Source organism: Silurus aristotelis (genome assembly GCF_946808225.1).
Source record: "Silurus aristotelis genome assembly, chromosome: 5".
Taxonomy (NCBI): domain Eukaryota; kingdom Metazoa; phylum Chordata; class Actinopteri; order Siluriformes; family Siluridae; genus Silurus; species Silurus aristotelis.
In genome coordinates, this window is record NC_139578.1 from 991,124 (window position 1) to 1,011,396 (window position 20,273).

Here is a 20,273-nt window from a genome sequence, read left to right on the forward strand (position 1 = left end):
CTTTATAAACAACAAAACCTCTCTATAATCGGGGTTGGGTTAAAAAAAAATAAATCCTCAAGGCAGCATGAAATTTCTTCACAAACCTTCCATCAATTGGTCTGTTTGTTCTGTTCCTTCACATCACACACCGACTCAGTTGATTAAGTAAACAATGTTTGAGAGCAACAGCTTTTCTCAGGCCGAATCAGCAATAAATCTGACACATGCAACCAGTCAACAGATCAAATATTCACATACAATATCCCTGTCATATTCATAATTCTATCCAAATTTAGTTATTTTGTGTCCGACTGATGGCACCTGCATTCATATCGACTAGTTTATAACTACCGAATCATTTGATTGTTGATCATTAATATAATCATATTTAATGTGTCAGGCAGTCGTTCATGCAGTGGTCTGCAAAATTATGATCCTATCAAACAGCTACTTCAATTAGGGTTCGATATTCAGCAATTAAATATTTATTTATCAATCATTGGACGTCTATTTGAAAGCTGGCGGCCTGCAGGTTTCTGACCTTCACCACCTTCTTCTATATGGATAAATTTTCTGTTCTGATCTCAACAAGTCTGAGCAAAATACTGAGACGCACCAATCAGAGGCTGCATTTTTATGATGTCATCATGTGGAACTTCTTACAAAGTATTTTACAGTGTTTTAAAACTACAAAAATGCAAAACACGTATTTTGCTGAAAAAATATGAAGCCATTTTCATTAAAACTGTCAAATACAAATCACACACAAAAAAAAAACGTATATGAAATCCACGTATCATATATACTGCACATCTCTGTCTATAATCTCGCTATAAATCCATTGTTATTGTAAAATGATGGTTGTTATGATTATGTTCTGATGTATTTGTATTGAGAAGGAAACAGGCCGAGGAACTCGAGGGCAGCGTGCGAGTATTTAAAGTCACGACTGCAGCATTAGTGTCTGATTCTTAGGCTGATTTAGTTTTTTAAGAAAGCGAGAGAAAAATATAACAACTTTAGGAAAAAAAATAGAAATACAATCAGAGTATAAAAATAGAGCTCTTTTATAGAAAAAAAGTAAAAAAAATAAAAAACCGTGGATGCAAAAGTGCAGTTCAATAATATAAACTTTATCCTGTTTAATCGTTCAGTTAAAGATCACGTCGGTTCCTGATGAGCTCGAACAAATGCGTTTCTGATGGTTTCTGATGTTCTGCTTATTAAATTGTGCGTTTTTACACGCCAAGGCCATGAAAAATTAAGGCCTTTGGGGTTCTGGTTTAAAAGCAACCGTAAAATTCCTGATGGAAAGCTGAAGGTGTGTGATGGAAACCATTACGCTTTAATCGTATAACAAGCAAACAGTGATGTGCGCTTAATTACGAGCTCGTAGCTGGACAAACGATTCTGTACATTCAGTTGTCGCTTTGCGATAAAAGCAACCGTCCACCGTATGACTTTTAATTCCGCTTTCATGACGGAATTTTGCCGTAAAAAAACATTCGAGAAAAAAGAACCGTAAAAAAATGTCCTCGTTCGCTTATTTCCCGCCGGAACTCCGTGCTTGGACCCGTATATTTACCGCGCTGTTTCATCATTCTGACCAATCATGGATCCCAATCTCATGGATCGAGAGAGAAAAAATAATCATGACATGGAGGACAGAGAAATAATTTTCGATTTACGCCAGAGAGATTTCAGCGAAATAATTTGCGAACAAAACACGAAAACTGAAGATTTTTTATATTTGTTGGTACAAATCAGAAGCCTGGAGACGTGATTGACCCCAACGGGTGAAGCAGCTTCAGGTGTTAACGTGGTTTTGTCCGAAGTTTGATTGAGGTACCGCCTGAACTTTCGAGCCGAGACGAGCATGAGATGATCTCCCTGTAGTGAGACACGGTGAAGTGGAGCAGCAGCAGAGCCCATAATACAGAGCGGAGTACAGTACAGCAGGACCAAAATTAAACAGCGTATCCCAGCGACGGTCGTCCATAACGAACACGTGTCAAAGCCACGCCTCTTTTTCACACTCAAGTGACACTCGCTATGTGTTCGCTGCGGTTTGTGTTTCCGTTTTATCCTCCTCCCTGCTTAAACCTGTAAAAAGAAACGCAAACACGAGTCGTTTATTCAGACTTTTTTGTGTTAGTTTGTGTAAACCTGCTAAAAAACAGACTTTTGCATATTTAGTATGGACGGAAAGATTTCTACCTGCAGGAGCGAGAACCAGAGCCTGGAGGATGTCAGATAGAGAAATGATGCCCTCGATTTTGGAGTTTTCATCCACCACCACCAACCTGTGCACCTGCAACATCATGAGTGAAAAAATCTATCATAAAATAAAAAAACAGATCCATCAAGACAGACCGTTCCTTTAAATTGTGGGCGGAACCTAGACAGGGGGCGTGACATCAAAATTCGAAAAGAGAAAATCCAACATGGCCACTCCAATAACATTGTATCTTTAATCCTGTAATGTGATGCTGTGTTTGTAGTTGACGAAAATTGTGCCGTGTCCAGAAGTGGGCGTGGCTTAAAGCTGGCCAGCCAATCAGAACGCTTGGAACGTTTTGTACCTCAGCCTTGACGATCCGGTCCACGATGGTGTTGAGGGTCTCGTGTCTCCCGCACTTCATCACTCCCTCAAAGTACTGCGAGCGGTGTCTCAGTGCCTCCGTCACGCTTGTGTCCAGGTTGTTGTACGTTTTCTCCGCCGCCAGGTTCTGCGCACGAGCACAACGCTAACGCTAACGATCGCACTCAAATAAGGCTTTAGCGCCAAAACACTGATAGCTAGTCATGCTCACACGATTCTAAGTAGCTAGCTGACATGACAGTTAATAAACACAGAAACGAAACTTACGATGACATCAAATTTGGAATAAATATCCACGACTTTTCCTGCGTGGAAAGAAAAAAATAAAATTAGTAAGCAAATAAAGCAACGGAAATTTAGCAAATTGCAAAATTGTGACTAAAATAACGTAACGTTCAGTACCACACAATGCTAACTATTGTTTAATGTGTACCTTTGAAAATCTTGCCACCAGTCGTTCCCATGATTACATATATCTAGCTATAGCTAGCACGTGCATAGTTTAGCATTTAGCACACTTCTTGTCTGTGTTATTTGTAACCCATAACGAAGTGAAAACTGGTTCGTACCGGCGTTGTCGACGACAGGCAGCGCCGACACTCTCCTGTCTACAAACACGCTTAGCGCTTTGATAATGGGCGTGTCCGGCTGGATGAATGCAATGTTGTCGTACGTGCCGATGCCGAGCTCGCTCAGTGTTTTCTTCATGAAGGCCGGCTTGGGCATCTCACACACCTTAAAGAGCAGGAAAGAGCATCGCTGAGGAACCACCTGTCTCGTATGCTAGCTCTTTTTTAGCTTACACTTTAATGCTAATTCATTCATTAAACACGTTTTAGTTTTACACGTGCATTTATAAACCACTGCGCTTACAAACAGCTGCAGGAACTTGAGGATCCTTTTGTGTGTGAGGATGTAGAGGACGTTTCCTGACACCGGGTCGATCACGGGCAAGCGGTGGATCTTGTTTTTGATGAGGGAGTAAACCGCGTCATATATGCTGCAACAAATAACATTTCATTAGCTGGTGATTGGATGGTGTGTATGAGGCCTTTGTAGTAACAGGGTGTGGTGAACAGCGTGTTGGTTTGTACCTTGCGTTGGGGGAGATGTTCACCAAGGGCCTGAAGGTTTCCTGCAGGTAGAGTTCTGTGGATGAAAAAAAGACAAACGTTTGCTGCTACTGCGATAGCGAAACAAAAGCTAGGGCTAATTCTGAATGTGGACAGTGACCTCGCCACGTCTCGATCTTGTGCTCCTCCAGCTCGTATATCTGCACCTGTGAGGGCAAAATCGGATTCGATCAGCAAACGATCAGCTCCACAGTGTGTGAAAACCAGTTGCAGAAGATACTCACGAGAGGCGACTTGTAGTATCTGTGCAGGATTCGGATGAAGTCGGTGATGGTCAGCATTCCTGACACCAGAACAAAACATTAGCCATTGACTCACAGTCATTTATTAGCAACTAATTTCTCACAGAAAATAAAAACAAAGTCAAAATAAATTCACATTTTCCAATGCTAAAGCTCTATTTTCTGTGTTAGCTTGTTTACTATAATGCTAGTTTGTCTTTTTACTAATGCTAATAAGGAATAAGCATGTTTAAGGCTAGTTTGTGAGGTAAAATTTTATCTCCTCACCCACGAAGCTCTGCTGTCTGGTGTCCCACAGCGGAGCAGCTCTCACTCCGTTAGCGACCAAAGCGAAGAATGCTTTCTTGACCTAAAGTGCAGCATTAGCGTTACACGATCTGTGTCGCCATGGCCATCATCTTTGACATATAAGCTGCTATATGATGTCTCTTTCTTTTGTCCTTCTTACCTGTAGTGTCGTATCGAAGACCACTAGCTTGGAGCTGGTTGGGACGAGGTCGTAGCACGTGTGGCCCCTCATGAAGCGAGTGTAAATATCACAGCCCGGCTCTGAAACACCACAAAAACTTCACATTCGTCTTTTATCTCTGTTGTGCGAGTTTATATTTATAAGGATTTAAATTCATTAATTGTTCTCCCACCGCCATCACTGAGATCCAGCTTCTCCAACATGCGTTCAGCTGAACCGTACGCCTGAGGAGAGAAATGGATAGTCACTACAAGCGACCGAGACTAGCGCAACAAGTCTGTGTACAACCTACACGCAGAACAAAAACTGTGATTGAGACACGCCCATAGTGGATTAATGATGGTGTTCATAAGGCCTACAAGAGTGTGTGATTTGGGACACGCCCACAATTTACTAATCTACTTCTTCTTCTTTCGGCTGGTCCCATTAGGGGTCGCCACAGCGGATCATCCGTCTCCATACCACCCTGTCCTCTACATCTGCCTCTTTCACACCAACTACCTGCATGTCTTCCCTCACCACATCCATGAACCTCCTCCTTGGCCTTCCTCTTTTCCTCCTACCTGGTGGCTTCATCCTCAGCATTCTTCTACCAATATAATTCATGTCCCTCCTCTGCACATGTCCAAACCATCTCAATCTCACCTCCCTCACCTTGACTCCAAAACGTCCTACATGTGCTGTCCCACTAATAAACTCATTACTAATCTTGTCCATCGTCGTCACTCCCAACGAACATCTCAACATCTTCAGCTCTGCTCCCTCCAGCTCCACCTCCTGTCTTTTACTCAATGCCACTGTCTCTAATCCATACAACATCTCAGGTCTCACCACAGTCCTATAAACTTTCCCTTTCACTCTCACAGATACTCTTCTATCACAAATCACTCCTGCTATCACTCTTCTCCACCCACTCCACCCTGCCTGCACTCTTTTCTTTACTTCCCTAACACACTCTCCATTATTTTGCACTGTTGAATCCAGATACCTGAACTCCTCCACCTTCTCCACCTCTTCTCCCTGCAACCGCATCACTCCACTGCCCTCCCTCTCATTCACACACATGTACTCTGTCTTACTCCTAATGACTTTCATTCCCCTTCTCTCCAGCGCATATCTCCACCGCTCCAAGATCTTCTCCACCTGCTCCCTACTCTCACCACAAATCACAATCATCTGCAAACATCATAGTCCAGGGAGACTCCCGTCTGACCTCGTCCGTCAACCTGTCCATCACCACTGCAAACAGGAAAGGGCTCAGGGCCGATCCTTGATGCAGTCCAACCTTCACGCTGAACCAGTCTGTCGTACCTACTGCACACTTCACTGCCGTCACCCTGACTTCCTCATACAATACCACAACTCCTCTCTTGGCACTCTGTCGTACACTTTCTCTAAATCCATAAATACACAATGCAAATACTTCTGTCCTTCTCTATACTTCTCCATCAACATCCTCAAAGCAAATAAGGCGTCTGTGGTGCTCTTCCTCAGCACCAAACCATACTGCTGCTCACAGATGGTCACCTCTTCTCTCAGCCTGGCTTCCACTACTCTTTCCCATAACTTCATGGTGTGACTGATCAACTTAATTCCCCTGTAGTTACTGCAGGTCTGCACATCTCCCTTATGCTTAAAGATCGGTACCAGCACACTCCTTCTCCATTCCTCATGCATCCTCTCCCCTTCCAGAATCCTGTTAAACAATCTGGTTAAAAACTCCACTGCATCTCTCCTAAACATCTCCACGCTTCTACCGGTATGTCATCTGGTCCAACCGACTTTCCATTCTTCATCCTCTTAATCGCTGCTCTCACTTTCTCCTTACTAATCCTATCTACATCCTGCTTCACCAACTCCACATCATCCAACCTTCTCTCTCTGATTTTCCTCATTCATCAGCTGCTCAAAATCCTCCCTTCACCTTCTCAACACACTCTCCTCACTAGTCAACACATTTCCATCTCCATCCTTTACTGCTCTAACTTGCAGTACATCCTTCCCAGCTCGGTCCCTCTGCCTGGCCATTTGGTATAAATCCTTTTCTCCTTCCTTAGTGTCCAACTTCTCCTACAGCTCCTCATATGCCTTTTTCTTGGCTTTCGCCACATCCATTTTTACCTACTGCTGCATCTCCTTGTTCTCCTGCCTACTTTTCTCATCACTCTGTCGATCCCACTTCTGTTTTGCCAATCTCTTTCTCGTTATGCTTTCCTGCACTTCCTCATTCCACCACCACGTCTCCTTGTCTTGCTTTCTATTTCCAGATGTCACACCAAGTAATTTTCTAGCTGCCTCCCTCATCACTCCTGCAGTAGTTGCCCAATCATCCAGCACCTCTTCACCACCACCAAGCCCGTCTGACCTCTTCCCTGAACCTCACACTACACTCTTCCTCCTTCAGTTTCCACCATCTTATTCTTCTTTCAAACCTTACTTTCCTCCTCTTCTTCTTCGCCTCCAAAACCATCCTACAGACCACCATCCGATGCTGTCTAGCCACAATTGACTAATGATGAGGCCTATATAGTAAACAGGGTGTGTGATTTGGGACACGCCCACAGTTGAATAATGATGGGAATATACAGTAAATCTTGTGTGTGATTTGAGACACACCCACAGTGGATTAATGATGGTGTTTATGAAGCCTATATAGTGAACAGTGTGTGTGGTTTGAGACACGCCCGCCGCAGTGTTTGTGTATGGTACCACTCACCGGTTGAGAGGCGGACCTGAAGTGTAAAGGGGAGGGGCTAAATTGGACAGAGCTGGGGCTGGAGGAGGCGGAGCTTGTGAAGCGCTGAAGTCCCGTGTCAGGTGGAGACGAGAGCGAGCGCAGGCGTCTCTCATCCGGCGAGAAAAGAGGATAGTTGGAGCTGTGACTGGGAGTGGTAGGCGGAGACAAAGGGCCTGACGCTACAACACACACACACACACACACACACACACACACACACACACACACACACACAGAAACAGGTATGGAATATGACCAGCATATGAGTAAATTCTGTACAGCACATTGTGCAACCTCGAATATTTCCATCCTAAGAGATTGAACATCTGTACAGGTGTTTCAGGGAACTGATCTGGCAACACACAGAGCCCTCAGAGCCCGTTAGCATTGTGCAGCTCATGCTAGTTGAAGGGTTTTATTTGTATTATTTATTTATTTCCTCTTCCAAAGCCCTTAAAAGTACATCCATGAAGCAAAGCGTGACCCTCGACTGGGGTAAAAATAGCCCGGGCTGAAATTTCTCCCCAGAAACCTTTGAAATCCGATCAACATTAACAGCATCCCAAGTATTATTCCATGAATCAGGCAACATGATGCAATGCTTTCTGGGAAACGCCACTCTGGGAACCGGCATCTCCGACTTCGGGGAAAGTAAACACATCAGTGTGGGCGATCTTCAAACACCTGTTCACACTGAGAGCGAGAAGACGCACGCGGACCAGCGTCTGATTAGCAACGCGTGTCTGATCTTTCACACGTAACAAGTGCCAAAGGTTTTGTTAGCAAGACGTTTTTGCTCAGCACTTTTCAACATAGCTAAGAATCTTCATGGTCATACTGAGGATTAGTGTTGGATTTGAGTTTATTACCAATAAAGAAGGAGAATGACTGTTTACGCAGCGAGAGCATCATGTTAACGCTCGATTCTTAATTCTTAATTATTCCATCAAGCTAGCCAGTGCTGGATTTAGTCAGATTTGATCTGAGAACACCTCCTGTCTCCGCTGGGACTTTGTTCTAGCAGACCCGAGTGAAGTGCGTATCACACAGCCGCATGCAAACTGTTAGCATGATGTGAAATAGGGCACTGAAATGTCATAAAAAAAACTTCCTGGAATAAAGATTGTTCAACTGAAACCAGAGCAGAGCATGGAAACGTTTACAGAGACAAATCCATTTCAGAAGGAAGTGAGGAAAAGGGAAAACGTCTTTCAACCCAAAATCCTGCGCACTCTTTCTCTGGCCTAAACTTCGGAATATTCCTCTCACCGAGACCAAACAGAGCCTCGACTCACGAGCAGGGAAGAGTGAGTCATCACAGTGTCTCGGCAGGAACACAATGTACACCACTGCATCCCAAAACGTCTTAGTATTAATGAGTGTTGATGAAAATCAGGAAAAAGCGTGGGATTTGAGTATGTTGACAAGTCGGAGTTTTACACTGGATCTCAGCTGCTTTGGAGGGTTTCTAAGATCAGAAATCAAATTCTCTAAACTCATTTTTGGTGGTAATAATAATAATAATAATGATGATATACTGTATATTCGGTAATTCTGCAGTTATTTTACTCGTACACGTGTGGGAGGAACCATAACGAACGCATTCTCTGCGTAACCTGGACCACAATCCACCTGTACAACATCCAGTAATATAAAATGCCCCTCTCCTTCCTCTCTTGGTGTCTCTCCACATGCTGCATCAGCTATTGAACAAATCAAAGGCTTGCAAAACCTTAGCCTTTATCAGGGTACTTCCTGTTTGAAGTTTCGAACCTCTGTTACAAAAACAGGAAGTTACTGAACCAGAGCAAAATCAAGGCCTATGGGCGCGACAAACCATGAACCGACAAAGCGGTGTGTGTGCGTGATCAATATTGAATAAAGCGTTATTACACTCACATTTTCGAGTTCTGGAGAAGATCTTGATGCTGGAGGGGTTGGATGGCGAGCGGAAGATACCACTGAAGCTGAGACGATGGGGGGATTTGGGAGGAGAGTCCTGGTGGGAGGCGATGGGTTTAGAGGAATTGGGAGATGTTCGGGGGCTCGAGGGCTGAGGGAGAGGAGATCTCAGGGAGAAGCCTTTAGATGTATTTGATGAGGTGAGCTCTTCACCCTTGACCAAGAAAACAAAAACAAAATCCAATTCAGAATCTGAGAAGCTTTTAGGCAATAAATATGTCAAAGTGAGAAAAAAAAGTTTCCAAAAGAGCTCAAAAATGAATTTCTTACATTTAAAAATGTAACATAATATATATAATGTTCAAATGTGACTTTTTTTTTAACTCTACTTGATTGGCAGATTCCTATATCATTTTTTGTAGCAGCTTTTTTTTTTATTATTCAAAACTGATTCGAGGGGGCGGAGCTACATCAATGCATTTTGTGACATCACAAAACATGAAACGCTTTTTTCGACCCAACCTTGTAAGACATGGCCTTTTTTTTTTGGATGTGATGAACTCTGTGGTTGTCACAGTAACGGTATGTCCTGATGTTTAGAAAGAACGATGTGAAAAGGGAACGAGTGTTCGTTAGAATAGGGCTTGAGGGCGTGTCTTAATTTGCATATTTATGCAGTTTAAAACTGATCTTTTTTTTAGCATTCCGGGTCAATCGGAGTAAATTCTTGAGCCCAAATCTTGTGTGTTACTGAATTGTGAAATTCAGTCTGTTTAAAGCTGCTGTTTGTATCAGAGGGTAAATATGTAGTGATGCTTTCAGCTGTTTCTGTTACAAATCCCGGCTGTTTGTTTTGTTTTGTTTTAATCAGTGTGGCATTTCAGTGCGACCTTCAGACGTTTGTGGCGCGTGTTCAGGGACTTTATTCCCACAGCCTCAAAGCTTTTACAGTCCGGACATCAATTCCATTTTTTTAAAGGCTGTTTTCATTGGACTGGATTTTATTTACCTTATGATTACAAGATCATTTTGACGTCAGGACTCAGTAAACATGCGCGCGCACACACACACACACACACACACACACACACACACACACACACACACACACACACACACACACACACACACAGTCACTGGGTTAAATGGTGCATCAAACTAAAAATCTGATCAGCCCCCCAAAAAATCTATAATTTCTATTAGACAGTCTCGAGTTTGGAGGACATGAAGGTCAGAAAATCTGCATCACTTGAGGGAACTGTTTCGGTTTTAAAAACTGGAGCGTCAAATCACACATCTTTACTAAAACAAAAACTCTAATCCAAAACACTGAGGATGTTGACTGAAAGCAACACCACTATGATGTTCAGAACATGATGACAACATGATGAGAAACCACTTCTTGGTAGTGGGACTCTGGTGTAGATCTGCAGGGTGAAGACGTGAGGGTGAGAACGTAAGAAGTGGCTTTAAGGTCAATATCATTCACAGTAGACTTTCATTGAGGTTCCTGAAAGTTCTACAGAGAAGACGACGAATCAGTCCATTAGACTCCAGTAGAAGCTGGAATACAGTCTGGAACTGAGGAGCTTCATAGTGTGTACATCACTGTCTATCTGTCAATCCATTTATCAACTTATCCATCCATCCATCCACCTATTCATTCATTCCTGTGAGGAAACCCGTCTCTGAGTAAACACTGGTACTGCAGCTGAAGCTCCTGTCACTGCAAGTGTGGAGTTACTGCTGAAGACTGGACCTTATTCAGGCTGTAAACTCCAAAAACGCCTCTGTTTCTCCAAACACTGATCCAAACAGGAAGAAGTGCTTCAGAGAAGTGTGTACTCTTTCGACAGGCGCTGTAATTCCACGCGGAACGTTAACGCAGCTCCTGTAGGTTCCTCAAACAGGAAGTGAGAGCGGCTGTACACAGCAGTCTCAATCTGACCAGAACGTGGCTTAACGGCGTAGCAGGAAGAATTTTCCCTTCGCTTGAAATTGAAGATCCAGACCTGTTCCAACATGATGCCCCTGTGCAGAAATCCAGCTCCATGAAGATCTGCTTTACATGGGTTGGAAGATGTGGAAGTTTTCCTGCTATACTGAACCCATTCGGGATAAACTTTCACACACCTCAGGACGGACCACTGGCGTCGGAACAAAAGCCTCTGACTGCCAGTGATTACAAGGTATGATAGGAATCTGATACGGTAACACACACACACACACACACACACACACACACACACACACACAAACACACACACACACGATACCTCACGTAGTAATGAACAATTTTTCTTTCCGTAATTATTCGATCTCGACTTCAATCGATTTTACCTTCACATTCAACATTTGTTGCCATAGAAACGACAACGTACCAGAATGTAAACCTGGTTTTTTTTTGGTGGCTACAATACGAGCAACCTGTCAACAACCAATCAGAATCCAGAATTACTGTGATGCTGTGATCTTCTCTGTTTAGCTTCAACATCTCTGATTACCTTGGACGTTCCAGCTTTAGAGGATTTCTCCTTTTGTCCCTCCAGATGAGGAGACGTGTAGGAGCTCAGGTCCTGTGGAGGGAAAAAAAAAAAAAACAGATAAGAAAAACATGACGGTCACAAATGTCCCACGCTCGTCGCTTCATCTCGGATCGATCGCAGAGGCAACCAGTGTTTTGTCTGTATGTTTTGTGATTATGTCTTCAGCAGAGTGTCCTTGGGTACAAGCTGGAGTTTTCCCAGCGCTGGTCATTTCCTCTCCCACACACACACTCATATACACTCAGGAGAGAGATCGCTGAAGGTGTGGCAGGTCTGGGTTGCCAGGTTGGTCTGCGTTAAATAAACGCACAGAGGAGACACTTCACTCGACATCTTTAAATTCTCTGGATATCTTTCGTCTCGATGTCTGACTCCTGTTTCAGCCGAGCGTTCCATCAAACATCTACCAGCCTAAGATCTGTCTGTGTGGGCGTGGCCTATTCGTCTAGCAGGAACGCTTGATTGACAGCAGTTAACTTCAGAAAAAAATACGCAATCTTTATTAGACAAAACTGCTAAATATCCTGAAGCACTGAGAGGGTTCATGTGGAACGTCCTGCTTTATTACTGAGGACAGGAATAATCTGATCTTATCAGGCTGTACAGATATCGGCGCACAATCCTGGAGAAGAAGAAACCTCATGAACATGAATTATTTTGCTGGTGGTCTTTTATTTTTGGGGTCTTTTTTAAAGGAGGGCTACAGAAATGTCGATTTAAATATCACTGGACAAAAATGTGAAATGGAAATAAAGAAAGAAATGGGATTTTCTCTTCATTGAGCGAATGCCAGTAGTTTTTTATGGTTTTGCTGATTACTATATGTTTATTATCTGTGAACGGGGGTAAAGGCTGCGCAGGTCAACTGCAGGCTGTTAATAAACAAATCACTTCATACCAATATTCGGTTCTTCCTCAAAACTGTTACCACAAACTTGAAGGCAAACGAGAAAAGAACGAAGTTTTCTCCATATACTTGAACTAGGAGACCCAAACGTGCACACAAAGCCATCTTCATGAAGATCTGTTTTCTGTGGGATGGAGTGGAAGATCTCCTGCTATATAAACTCTATTGTAACATGATGGCTCTAGACCTCTTGCTGGTTTAACCCACACCCAGTGTGTTGATAATCTCACTGTCAGCTGTATAATAGGAGACGTCAGGAAACTGCAGTAATAAAGTTCTCCTCCATCCTTACCAGGAATGTGTATCTGATAGGAAGGAGGACAGAAAAACAAACATCCATCTGTCCGTCATCCCTCACTCCTACTTGCGTCCTATATTTCCTCTTTTATTCGAGGGTCGATTTAAAGCAGGAGTTTTAGGTGAAACTCGTGGATGTTTCCCAGAGGACTCCAAACACAAACGCACAAATACTCACGCTGTTCCACGATTCGCTCATAAGGGTTATGAAGCCGTTATTAAGCCCGGATGGATCAACTGATGGTTCTTAATAGGAACGCGCGCTCCCGCGAACTCCAACTGGCACTGCGTCAGCGGCTCACTGTGACGCGTGCGCCCGAACCCTGAACTCGAACCGAACGCGCCGAAAACTTCCGAAAACTCCCGAACCCATCCCACACACACACACACACACACACACACACACACACACACACCCCAAACCGGACCCCGAGCCGAACTCACGGGCATGTGGAGCCGCAGCGCGTGCCTCTTCTTCGGGCTCTTCCTGGAGGAGTCGCGCTCCTGCGCGTCCGCCGCTGTGCTGCCCATTCTCTCTCTCTCTCTCTCTCTCTCTCTCTCTTTCTCTCTCTCTCTGTTTATCCTTCACCTCCTTCTTTCACTCTGCAAACTTATTAAAGTGCACACGCGCGTGTGTAGAAAGTGCAGCTGTGGGTGACGCCGCGCTCGCGGAAGCGTGAGGAGGAAAATGGCACCAGACACCAGTTCCTATAACGCTGTTTCCGCGGGTTGCCAGATCAAACCCGGTTCCATCGCACCTTCGGCTCCGAGACCACGCCCACTTTGTCATGATGATGATGATGATGATGATGATGATGATGATGATTATTGTTATTACTATTATTATAGGGGTTTTTTTTATGAAAGGTTGCCAGTTCAGAGGATTTTACACATTCTGGTTTCAGCGACTGTTTATAGCTGCTATAACGTGTTGAGGGGGACATTCTAACACACTTAACGACCACAGTGGCCACGTCACGTTAAGCGTTTAATTTTTCACGTTAAGCGTTTTAAAATGTGCCTGTGGTGAGAGTGGGACACGTTCTTGATTAGTTTGTTATCTATTCTTTATTATTTTATTTATTTTTAAGGTAAACTTTTTCAGACTGAAATGACAGTACTGTGGGTGTACATTAATGACTTTATCCATATTAAGATCAGGGATAATCTGATCTAATAAGGCACACAATTCTGGAGAGGAAGAAACCCCAGAGAGCAAAAAGTGATCATTTTATTATCCTTTTTTTTTTTATATATATATAAAAACTGTGAAATGGAAATAAAGATTTTAGAAAGAATTTTTTTTATTCTTTATCAAACAGGCAAATTGCAGGGGTTTTTCTGATTGCTATTAATTATCTGTAATAAATTAATTGAGAAAAGTTGAACCTGCAGACTGTTATGACGTCATGAGTCCTAACATCAGATTATTGATATGTTCAAAGTCGAAAACAAAACCTCATTAAAAAAAAACTACTTTGCACATTCATGCAGAATTTTCACTTATTAGTTTTCGGTGTTTGTTGTTGTTGTTGACTGTGTTTTGGTGAGCTAGCTAGATTAGACAAATCAGATCAAAAATATTGAGTCTAATAAAACCGACAAAAATATAAATGATTGATATTATAGATAAGAAATACAACACAATCTGGCAACCCCAAGCAGCACCATTTATGTGACTCGGTTGCCAGATCAACAAATGTTTTCAGAATGTTTTCTCTGTGTTAGAAAAGAAAGATCCCCTTTAAGAGACACAAATACAATCACAAACCCCTTACCATCATCATCACCACCATCATCATCATCATCATCATCATTATCTTAGAGAAATTATACTCACTGTTAAGACCAAGCCAAGCAAAGCAACATTAAGCATCAAGATGGGATTTATGGCAATATGGCAACCCCGAACGCTTTCCTGTTATAGACCTGTCAAAACACAACTGCAAAACATATCAGTGCTGATAAAGCACTGCAGGAAGTGTATAGTTTCTACATTCACACACACACACACACACACACACACACACACACACACACACAGCTGCCATATTGGAAAGAAATGTCCCTTGTACAGACTCACTTTAGCTAGTTGACGCATGACATTGTGAGAAGGATCTGGAGAAGCTCAAGCTCACACTTACACGGAGAAAACTCAGATTCGGATTTTTTTAGATGTGAAAACATTCTACATGAGGATCCGCTTCAGTAATAAACACTGATGAAGAGGAAGTTCCGAGTATTCAGAAGCGGGTTATGCGCCTACAGGATTTGATACACTGGTGCCTGTAGAGTTTTTCCTGAGTTTTTTTCTAGAGAGTATTTGCCACCAGAGGGCGCTACAGGTTGGGTCCTACATGTAGCATTGTGCACTGAAACCCCACTCCTGGACCTAACTCCATTAACAAAAGCTTTATGGAAGGAGTCTCCAGTGTCAGTCACAACAACATTATGCTTCATCGCACCTCCTTCGGCTGATTGTTTTTCTTAACAGCATCACACACTTTGTTTTTCTTTCCAGTACTCATACATAGTTATTTATTTATATTTATATTTTTATATATATATAGTTTCTTCAGGAATTGTGTTATTTCTTCTTCTGCTTCTTCTTATTATAGTGCATCATATAAACAGGGAGGACCTTTGACCTTTCACTATCAAAAGCTGAGATGTAGAAAAAAAGCAGAGGGTTCGAAAGAACAGAGTAAACACATTTAATGAGTGTTTAGAAAAGAGAGAGAGAGAGATGGAGAGAGAAAGAGAAAGATGGAGGGAAATGGGGAGGAGAGTCAGACAACTCAAGTAAGATATCATGATTTGTAGAACTGGTGGAAAATGCTGCGCACACACACACACACACACACACACACACACACACACACACACACACACACACACACACACACACACGTAGACCTGCCGAAAGCACTTAATCACACACACACACACATCAACATCTTATACAGGCACCCTGATCGTGTGTGTGCCCACTGCGGGAGCTCTGGACGCCAAGGTCAGTCGTGTTTAATATAATAATAATAATAATAATAATAATAATAATAATAATAATAATATTTAACAGAAGAATTTATCACCTAAACGTCTCAGAGACCCACCAAAAAAAGCTTTTCCTTCTTTAGTTAAAATGGAAAAATTTCTGTGTGATATTATATATATTTATAAAGTGTTTATATACATTATATTATCATTTTATTATTCAAATATCTGAATATTTATCTCATTTAATTCAGTTCATCAACTAGGAGTCGCTCTTTCGGTCGACCCTCAAACAATTAACTGGTAGATCAACAAATCAATCAGCAAATCAATAATAAATCAACCTATTTATGGTAATGAACATGTTATCGATGCTCTACAGCATATTGGCAAAATATTTAACAATCTTGCTCATTGTATATGTCGCTAGTCACCAATTATTATTATTATTATTTCTTTTTTATTTTTATGTTTATTGTTTGCATTTTAGTTACAGTTCACATTATAGCAGCTTTATAGCGTATTAATATAATCAACCTAAACGCTACCTTTTTTTCGATTTCTTCTCGACTTGCTTCACTGCTCTGGGCATTACACTGTCATTTATTCATATATACGTTTTGTAGAAAAATTCACGCATTCTCTGAATATTCATTACATTCTTATATGAATAAAAGATGACAACATTTAGAAGATGCTCAGATTCAGGATGCATTTTTTTCACTGTGGTTGTTTTTTTCCTGAACTGACTAATTAAATTTGTGCAAAAAAAAAAAAAAGAAGAAGAAGAAGATAATAACCTCAGTGTTGCAGAAAATGCATTAATCACTCGGCTGTTCCATCACGCAGCTTCGTTTCAGCAAATCCTCCGTCACGTCAAGCTTTTAAGAGATCAACAGGGTTCAAATAAAACACTAATTAGCACAACTTTTTATGGATTTATTGAAAAAGCGTTATGCTAAAAGACACGACGATCCTCACTGAGGATTAAGAGCCAGGATTTCATTTAAAATGTCCAGCTGCATGTCTCAAAACACATACAGCTTTATTGCTAACTAAACAAATGAGGTAGCTAAAAACTAACTAACTAACTAACTAGCTAAGCGAAGAAACTCTATTCCTGTATCTTCTAGCTAGTTAGCGACACAATATGCCACAAACAGCATCAAATCCTTCCCTAATATAAGATCTTGTTATATATGAGTTTTTAGTAAACTAACCAACGCTGGCAGTTTTATGAATTTCCTGTCACTGCTAGTTAGTCAGCAAGCTTTTAACTGTACCTCACAAAAACTTCATTTATTATTTAAGTTCTAGTAAAAATATAGTTAATTAACTAGAAAGCTATACAAGTATGAAATCTTATACTATCAAGCAAACCTGGATATTTACTTTACAAGTTAAGCACTTTGTAGCTTACGAAGCTAGCATGAACGCTTGCAATTTTGACAGCAGTCCTTCCAGCTAGCATTACTGACCCTGAGCTAGCATGAACGCTGTGTAAAACGCTCTGCTAGTTTTATTTAAATAAAATACGTTTTATTTTATAATATTAGGATTTGTAAAAAGTAAAAAAAAAAATTATTCTGAGCTTGAAGTATTTCTGGAATCAGATTGGCGATCGTGATTGTGCCATTAACGCTGTGTTTGGGTTTGTTGGAGAGTTTAATGCTGCTACTGAAGTAAACGTGGGTCTCCTGAGAGAGAGAGAGAGAGAGAGAGAGAGAGAGAGAGAGAGAGAGAGAGAGAGAGAGAGAGAGAGAGAATGCGCTACATAAACACTGTGTCAGCTTCACTTTACAATATTGGGATAAACACTTGGGACGGTTAGCAGGAACGAGGGAATTTATTATGCAGTACGGAGAGAATGAAGCGCCACTGTGACGAGGGTAAATGGAAAGCATTCTTTTTCGACCATCACTCAAACTATGGGCGGTGGTGTATATTTTCCAGCCCAGAGTAAAGTGAAATGCCTGAAGTAGCTGCACTTGTCTAAAATCCACCAACAGAACGACACCAGCGTTTGTGGAACAGCTCCAAAACATAAACATGGGGTTCGGAACAGAACTTGTAGAAACATATTACCTCAGGACTTCATCTCTCTTGCACTTTGGGAGTCAAAGGTTTCCCATAGCATGTTTATGTTTTAGTTATTTTTGAAAGGACACCCATGTTAGACCGAGTGTCACCATGTTAGCTGTCATGATGGAGCCCTGGGAATCCACCAGCAATTCAATTCTCACATCCTCCCTATGGGTTACATCCTGGTTTAGATTCACTAGTTTGCGCCTTCCAACCTCCCAAAAAACCTAAATTGCCCCATGAGCTAACAAGCATGCCAGACCCTGCCCCCACCATGTTCCTGAGCTTGCTCAAGATTTGATCTTTTGTATTTGTCCCATCTTTTCTACAGGATGCTTGAGTATAACTGCAGCTCATCATCCCAAGGCTTGTACCTGATCCCAGACCCCTCCTGGTGCCCTGAGGCTGGTGAGTGCATTATGTGGAACGTGAGTTCAGAGGATGTGCCGGATTTGTGCGAGAGCCGGAGTTCGTACGTGGAAAACCATTTAGGACCCCGACGTTCTCCGCAGTTTCTAACAATCTGCATCTCGTACATGCTCATTTTCTGTGTAGGGTTGCTGGGCAATGCATTAACGTGCACCGTGATCATGCGCCACCGCTCCATGCGCACGCCGACCAACTACTACCTGCTCAGCCTGGCCACTTCAGACCTTCTCGTGCTCCTCTTGGGTTTGCCGTTGGAGCTCTACGAGTTGTGGTCCAACTATCCCTTCCTGTTAGGAACCGGAGGCTGCTACTTCAAAACGTGCCTGTTCGAGACGGTGTGTTTCGCCTCGGTGCTCAACGTCACGGCCGTAAGCGGCGAGCGATACCTCGCTGTCGTCCACCCTCTGCGCGTTAAACACGTAATGACTCATGGCCACGTCAGACGGATCATTGTAGCGTTGTGGATTGTGTCGTTTCTCTGCGCTTTGCCCAACACTAGCTTGCACGGCATGACCATGCTGCCGCCGAAGTTCGGCTGGAGCTTTCCGGAGTCAGCCGTGTGCGGCCTGGTGAAGCCGGCGTGGATCTACGGGCTGCTCGTCCAGCTCACTGCCCTCTTCTTTTTTCTCATTCCCATGATAATCATCGGCGCCCTCTACCTGCTCATCGCCCTCCAGCTGCACCAGGAAACGCGGTTACTGCAGAACGATGCCAAAACCTCGAACCCAGGAGTGCAGAGCAAACTGCAGACAACACGGCATCGCCAAGTTACCAAAATGCTCTGTGAGTTGTCTCTTTTAACATGTGATCTTACTGAGATGGAAACCATTATCGTGTTTGGCTTCAAAAATATTTTTCCTTCTTTAAATCTCTTATGTATATTATGCAGTTTGGGATTGTTTTTCATGTGTTTCTCTAAGCACTTGTCTGATTAACATACTATTGGCGGAGCATGACCCACAATTTGCCAAGTTCTTCCCACAACTCTAAAAAGGTCCTTCTTCAAGGTCGTTAATTTTTTACATATTTCTGCATTGCAGTTGTGTTGGTGGTGGTGTTCGGTGTCTGCTGGGCGCCATTTCACATCGACCGTGTCATGTGGAGCTACATCGAGGAATGGAGCAAAGAGCAGCACCTGGCCTTCGAGTCCATTCACCTAATCTCAGGTGTGTTCTTCTACCTGAGTTCCGCCGTTAACCCCGTCCTGTACAGCCTCATGTCTTCGCGTTTCAGAGAGCTGTTCCGGGAGGTGGCGTGCCGGAAGAACGAGCAGAAATTCAACGTCACACAGAACACCTTCCGCACTACGGTGTGAGAGGAATGAGGCCGTGTTAACTGGAGGGTTTGATTGGAGACTGAATTTCTAGCTAGAGGAAAATACATATGTGTATTTAGCTCTTTGACCTTCATCAACACATACCTCATATTTTCAAAGGCAGGAAAACGACTTACAAGTTTCCACACAATAACTACACTTTAATCAGTAATATTAAAAAACGAATGCCACAGCTAGCGACCGTATGCTGCTAGCAAGATTTAGTGTACTGTCGCGGCGCCAAACTAGGTTTGTTTTTACTGTTTTGTTTGTTTTTAGTGTTTACTGTCGCGCCGCTAAACTAGGTTTGCTAGCTACAAACAGCGGTTTAAATAGCAAAAACAGAACAATCGCCATCATCTCATAAAACAGAGTATTATGTTCTACTCAATTTAATGATCTGAACTAGCACTCATGGTGATACATTAGCATAATATTAGATACTAGGTGTTAGGTATTAAATAGACATGTCAACAAATGTTTGTTAGATTTGGGGTCTTGGGAAGATGTTCTACTAGATTTTGTGGAGATTCATTCAGCCACAAGGGTGTTATTAAAGTCAGGTACTGACGTAGTTGCAGTTTTCTCATTACTTTTACTGTGTTGTACTGTAGAAACAACAAATGTTTTTCA

At 42.5% G+C, this 20,273-nt stretch overlaps 2 protein-coding genes across 3 annotated transcripts; one reads left to right on the forward strand and one right to left on the reverse strand.

The window, feature by feature from the left end:
- Positions 1-1,027: 1,027 nt before the first annotated feature.
- prkag2b (protein kinase, AMP-activated, gamma 2 non-catalytic subunit b) lies at positions 1,028-15,095 on the reverse strand. Its single transcript, XM_083542532.1, has 16 exons — positions 13,262-15,095; positions 11,572-11,643; positions 9,065-9,281; positions 7,145-7,344; positions 4,601-4,652; positions 4,408-4,508; positions 4,227-4,308; positions 3,942-4,000; positions 3,818-3,863; positions 3,679-3,733; positions 3,458-3,584; positions 3,154-3,319; positions 2,852-2,889; positions 2,565-2,711; positions 2,200-2,293; positions 1,028-2,085 (listed from the first exon to the last, which is right to left on the reverse strand). The coding sequence occupies exons 1-16, from the start codon at positions 13,346-13,348 to the stop codon at positions 2,033-2,035; spliced, it is 1,596 nt and encodes a 531-aa protein (XP_083398658.1). The 5' UTR covers positions 13,349-15,095; the 3' UTR covers positions 1,028-2,032.
- nmur1b (neuromedin U receptor 1b) lies at positions 11,190-19,786 on the forward strand. Of its 2 annotated transcripts, none has more exons than XM_083542537.1 (3): positions 11,190-11,256; positions 18,228-19,108; positions 19,366-19,786. In XM_083542537.1, exons 2-3 carry the CDS (start codon positions 18,229-18,231, stop codon positions 19,638-19,640), a joined length of 1,155 nt encoding a protein of 384 aa, XP_083398663.1. In that variant the 5' UTR covers positions 11,190-11,256; position 18,228; the 3' UTR covers positions 19,641-19,786. The 2 variants fall into 2 exon arrangements, with proteins under 2 accessions (XP_083398663.1, XP_083398662.1); XM_083542536.1 differs by lacking the exon at positions 11,190-11,256 and adding an exon at positions 15,413-15,619.
- Positions 19,787-20,273: the final 487 nt, after the last annotated feature.

Coding starts and splice junctions, on each gene's coding strand:
- prkag2b (XM_083542532.1), bottom strand. CDS start 13,348: ATGGGCAGCACAGCGGCGGACGCGCAGGAGCGCGACTCCTCCAGGAAG. Junction 4,653..7,144: donor TCAGGTCCGCCTCTCAACCG/GTGAGTGGTACC, acceptor TTCTCTCCTCAG/GCGTACGGTTCAGCTGAACG. Junction 2,712..2,851: donor ATTCCAAATTTGATGTCATC/GTAAGTTTCGTT, acceptor GCTCGTGCGCAG/AACCTGGCGGCGGAGAAAAC.
- nmur1b (XM_083542536.1), top strand. CDS start 15,564: ATGGAGAGAGAAAGAGAAAGATGGAGGGAAATGGGGAGGAGAGTCAGA. Junction 15,620..18,227: donor AGGAGAGTCAGACAACTCAA/GTAAGATATCAT, acceptor TCTTTTCTACAG/GATGCTTGAGTATAACTGCA. Junction 19,109..19,365: donor CCAAGTTACCAAAATGCTCT/GTGAGTTGTCTC, acceptor TCTGCATTGCAG/TTGTGTTGGTGGTGGTGTTC.